The sequence below is a fragment of the Rhea americana genome, unplaced genomic scaffold (assembly GCF_003343005.1).
Source record: "Rhea americana isolate MKP2758 unplaced genomic scaffold, rheAme1 scaffold_82, whole genome shotgun sequence".
Classification (NCBI taxonomy): Eukaryota; Metazoa; Chordata; class Aves; order Rheiformes; family Rheidae; genus Rhea; species Rhea americana.
In genome coordinates this window covers 3,073,081-3,077,718 of record NW_028187001.1, presented here as the reverse complement: position 1 = coordinate 3,077,718, position 4,638 = coordinate 3,073,081, and the positions used below count along the sequence as shown (strand labels likewise).

The 4,638-nt window shown below is 44.7% G+C and overlaps 1 protein-coding gene across 1 annotated transcript in view; it reads left to right on the top strand.

The window, feature by feature from the left end:
* The first annotated feature begins 1,563 nt into the window (after window positions 1–1,563).
* Window positions 1,564–4,638, top strand: part of MAP3K15 (mitogen-activated protein kinase kinase kinase 15) — an 85,968-nt gene continuing 82,893 nt past the window's right edge. The window contains exon 1 of the mRNA XM_085323163.1: window positions 1,564–1,635. Coding sequence (XP_085179289.1) covers window positions 1,564–1,635 — 72 coding nt within the window. The remainder of the gene's footprint in view (window positions 1,636–4,638) is intronic.

Genomic DNA, 4,638 nt, shown 5'->3' with positions numbered 1-4,638 from the left:
TTCATGAATCTTTTCTTCAAGGATCATCCACATTGTTTAGCTTCTGTTGCACAGATTTAGTATTTTGAATTTGTACAAAACCAAGCATTTTGCTAGACTTCTTARAGAAAATTCACAGCATTTTATTTAAACTCCAAGAAAGTGTCTACAAAAAGACCTTATAAAAGAAAACAGCTTTTACTTGAACCCATGCTTTATTTTGTAAAATCTGACTTTCCTGTTTAATAAAGAAATTAACTAGTTCCCTCCTCATCCACTTAAAAGCAGTAGCTGTACAGTTACTTGGATACCTGCTCATCATGAAAATGCATGGAGTGGCACATTAGCAACAGTATTACCCAAAAGTCCATTAGCAAGGTGTTTGCTAGGAACAGTTTAAACACGGCAAGTCGCATTATCTCATGGCAAGCTGGTACAGTGGCTTGCCAGGAAAGAATTCAAGCATCAAAATATTTTCCCCAGTGTCTGATCTGCACAATGAAGAGAAAATTCTCACATCTAGGATACAGYGCTCAGGCTTCCCAGCAGCACATTCACATGAAGCAGCCATCACCCCGACAGCGCTCCCTTGGGGAGCAAGTACGGGACACTGCTGCTCTGTCCCAGCTGCGGGATCTGGCTAGGATGACACGAGAGGAGGGAGAGGTAGCCACAGCTCAGGATGTGACCCCCGTGTGAGGGTGGTTGGTGATGCGTGCCCGCGGACAAGCCCAGAGGTAGGCCAGGGAGCAGTGTGCTCCTGGGCTCCTCACGCCCCATGGAATTGGTACCCTGGCTGCTGTGCTGAYGCTCAATTTTTAGGAATTACTGCAGCAGCATGGGCAGATGGATTTGCACTTTGGAAGATRAACTGAGATCTGCAAATTCCCTATGGACTTGGGCATCTTCCAGCTTACTTAATATTTACCTTTCAAAGCGGTCTTGGTTTTCCCTAACCCTGGTTAAAAAGGGAGGAGCCCTCTTTATACATGGAAATTTGTGAGGCAATAAAATTGCAGCCTGACATTAAATCTGCCAGTTTTAGGGTGTGTTTTCTTCTCATCTGTGAAATTAAAGAAAATGAAAGAAGCTAAGTCATCCTGCAGCCATATATGCATCAGAGAAAAAGATGGCAGATCTTCCTGTGGATTCAAACTTTTACATAACTTTACCATCACTGTTTTGAAAGTTTATAGCCCTGGAAAAAAAAGAAAGGAAGGACTGGCTTCTCATTAGCCCAMGTAAGTCTACAGAATCAATTGCTGTTTCAGAATTTACACCTCAGGAAAAAATGCTTTATTGTCCAATTTAAGTTAAGATTAAAAGAAGAAAAGAAAGGTGAGTTGAAGGAGATACCTATTCTCTTTAGAGTATTTGCATTTTTTGTGAGTGGCAGCCAGTGTATTACTTCTGGCTTCTAAATGGTAATTAATATTCTGTACTAAGKGCATCCGATAGATGATTCACAAAATTTGACCTCCTTCAAAAAATGATGGCATTGTCTTTAAATTACTGTACGTGTCACAGGCGYGCAGGCAAGGGTGGGCCTCACAGAGAGCACAGCCCTTACTGCAGCAGGCGGCAATGTGGGTGCCTCCCAGCAGCCAGCAACCACCTGGGGTGCCTACGGCCTGGGCTACCACACTGCAGAGCTGGGTGGGAATACAGCGATAAGGGGTGAAATGACACTGCAGAAACTCTTAACTCTGGTAGCACTGTGTGGGAATAGAGTGATAAGAAATAAAAACAAGCAAACTGAAGSGAACCATGGAACATGATTGAACAAAGTGCAGTTCGGCTTGTGAGTGGTCTAAGCCGCTGCTACTGGGGAAGAATAACTGGGGAGAAGTATCAAAGATTAACCAGGATCCCCACCTGGTGAGACCGGGAYGCCTGCACCACGGTTCTTCTGTGACTCATAGGGCATCAAGGGTTGGGGATTTGTAGGACAGCAACATAGTTGCGCACTCAAAGCACATGTAGTGTGGTATACAGTGCCTGGCAGTGGCAAATTAGGCTGAGTGATTGCAACCTGAGAGTAATAAAATACTTGTGGTTGTGCTACACTGGGAGTCCTTGCTCTTTATGGTCCTTCTTACGTTAATGAACATCCAAAGACTCACTGGGTGCAACACCACAGCATGTGAGCAAATGTTGCGTCCATGCATTATGCTAGGTTTTGTTAGGCTGGGCTCTGGGCAAAGACAAAAGGTCTTGGAATGGTGTACGAGCAATGAATGTTTAGGTCTGGCATTCACCTTGGCACAGGTAACTCTAGGGGCAGAATGACTCTTCTTAATAACCTTCTTTCTGGACTAAGTTTCCAAAAAAATACAAAAAAGAACAGCATTGCAAGATTTTTACCTCTTTTCTTCTAGACTTAACATTTTCAGTTGCACAGAAACACTTAAAATAAATACCCTAAATTCTGAATATCCCATTTGTCATCACTGTAGGGATCTGCAAGATCTGAGGATACCATTGCTCAGTGGAAATGTAAGGCATTACAGAACTGAGCTACAGTGTCTGAAGACTGACTTCTTCCTTTAAAAATATATCATTTCTAGCTTTAAAAGAAACCTCTAGAGATAGATCTTTATGCAAATAATTTAAAATGGAACCAAATGCTAAAGACCACAAAGCGAACCCAAAGACATAGATCTACAAAAATGAGATTTTGAYAAACTCTAGGATACAGAAAGAGCTTATTTATTAGGTCTCCATGATGTCCTTCTAAGCAATTCCAGTATACATATTTGTTCTAAATTAACACTTCAACAGTTTTCAAGATCACAAAGTACCACACCATGCCTCCGTTGTTCTGAACCCATTAAATAGCAATTTGCATTTACACATTAGATGTTGAAAGCCTAAGAACATTCTTTGTGTATTTAGTAAGATATTTTTGTGTGTGTAAATAATCCCCTAACCTTCATATTATTGTATTTTTCACTTCAAGTTTTAATAGTACCTCTTCAGCCAAAGTCTCTTATAAAAATATAAAATAGGATTTATTTATGGGAGGATCATAAATTTGGATGTTAGTGGTTTTTATTGGTCAATAGCTACCACATGCTCACTGAATATCTTTTAAACAGATTTAGGATTTTCCCTTATTACATCAGCTGCTTGATATATTACTTGGTCAGGGCTTAGAGTCAGAATTGTCATATAAAGAGATTTACTGTTGTGTAAAGAGAGATGGTCAGGGATGAGTGGGATCTCCAGTTGCCAATGCATATCCTTCTTTCAAAGCCTCAGTTACTGGCGTTGCTGTCAAAACCCCTCCTCRCAACCTGTGGTCCAAATCTAAAAGTTCATTTGCCACAAATGCTCCAAAATTAGAAAAAAAAAAAGTTTTATACCTAAATTATTTCTCTGCATTCTCTCTAAATCCCTTACATGCCACTAGGCAAACATAAATGCTTAGTACAGTGCTATGCTGTCCTCATGTTGGAGTGTSTCTCAAAAAGACTCGCTGTTGTATTCTTGTTATGAAACTATGGTGCCCGACACCTAAAGAAGGAAATACTGTGCTGCTAGTCTTTGGTTACTCTTATTTTATGACAGCATGTGGTAAAAATATGAATATAGGATAGCCCTAAGAAGCCATGCTGCTGCAGAAGGTGAAGACAACATTTGTTTAAAACTTCTCCTGCGGCAGTGTATGAAAAACCACATGAAAAAGCTTTCCAGGCAAGTTTGCTACTTCAAATAAAAATTCACTCGAAGACTGAAGTTTTATTTCACTGTTCCTTTGATCATCGGCAGGCTATGATCTTCCTAGAGCCTATCGGTGTCCTTTTGACGGCTGTGATACAAAGCCAATACACAAAGTTATGCACACACGGCTTTTTAGTTCAMTGTTTCTTGCATGAACTCCTGCCACACCACTGCCAACAGCTGAGGCTGCCGCTGTCAGTCTTTTTTAGTAAGAAAAGCATTTAAGTAAATGGGCTGCTCAAAATTCAGTTTAGTTCTTCTTAAAAAAGAAAAAAAAAAAAAGTCAAGAGTTACCACAGTTTCTAGGAGCTTATTTTTCCCCGACTTTGGGGGAGATTTTCAACCTTACGGACTGGCTCCTAACGGCAGCCCCGGGGGTTATGGGGCGGCCCCCAACGGCAGCCCCGGCGCTGAGGGACCGGCTCCGGCCGGCCCCCAACGGCAGCCCCGGCCTTTACGCACCGGCTCGTAACGGCCGCGCTCAGCGGGGGGCTAAAACCCGCCGCGCGGGTCCGTCGCGCTACACCGACGACGCTGCTGGAGCCCGCCTGCCTTCGACAGACTCATGCCGCCCAGCAAGGGAACCGCATCGGTGCGGAGTGCTGCTGCTTTAATAGTAATAATCGTAATAATAATAATGGTAAAGCAACGGCGGGCGGAGCGCGGAGGTACCGGTGCGCGGGGCGGGGGCGGGCAGTAGAAGGGACGCGGTCGCCCCGCCGGCGCTGCCTCCCGGCTCAGTACCGTTTCTGTCACCGAGGAGAAGGGGCCGGTTGCTCCTCTCCGGGCGGCGGCACCGCGCTCAGCGACGCCCCTTCGCCGCGGGACGGGGAGGGAGGCGGGCTGCCCCGTCCCGTCCCGTCCCGTCCCGTCCGGTCCGCGGAGGCGGCGCGCAGCCTGCCCTCACCTCGCCGCCGCCGGAGTCTGCCCGGCCCC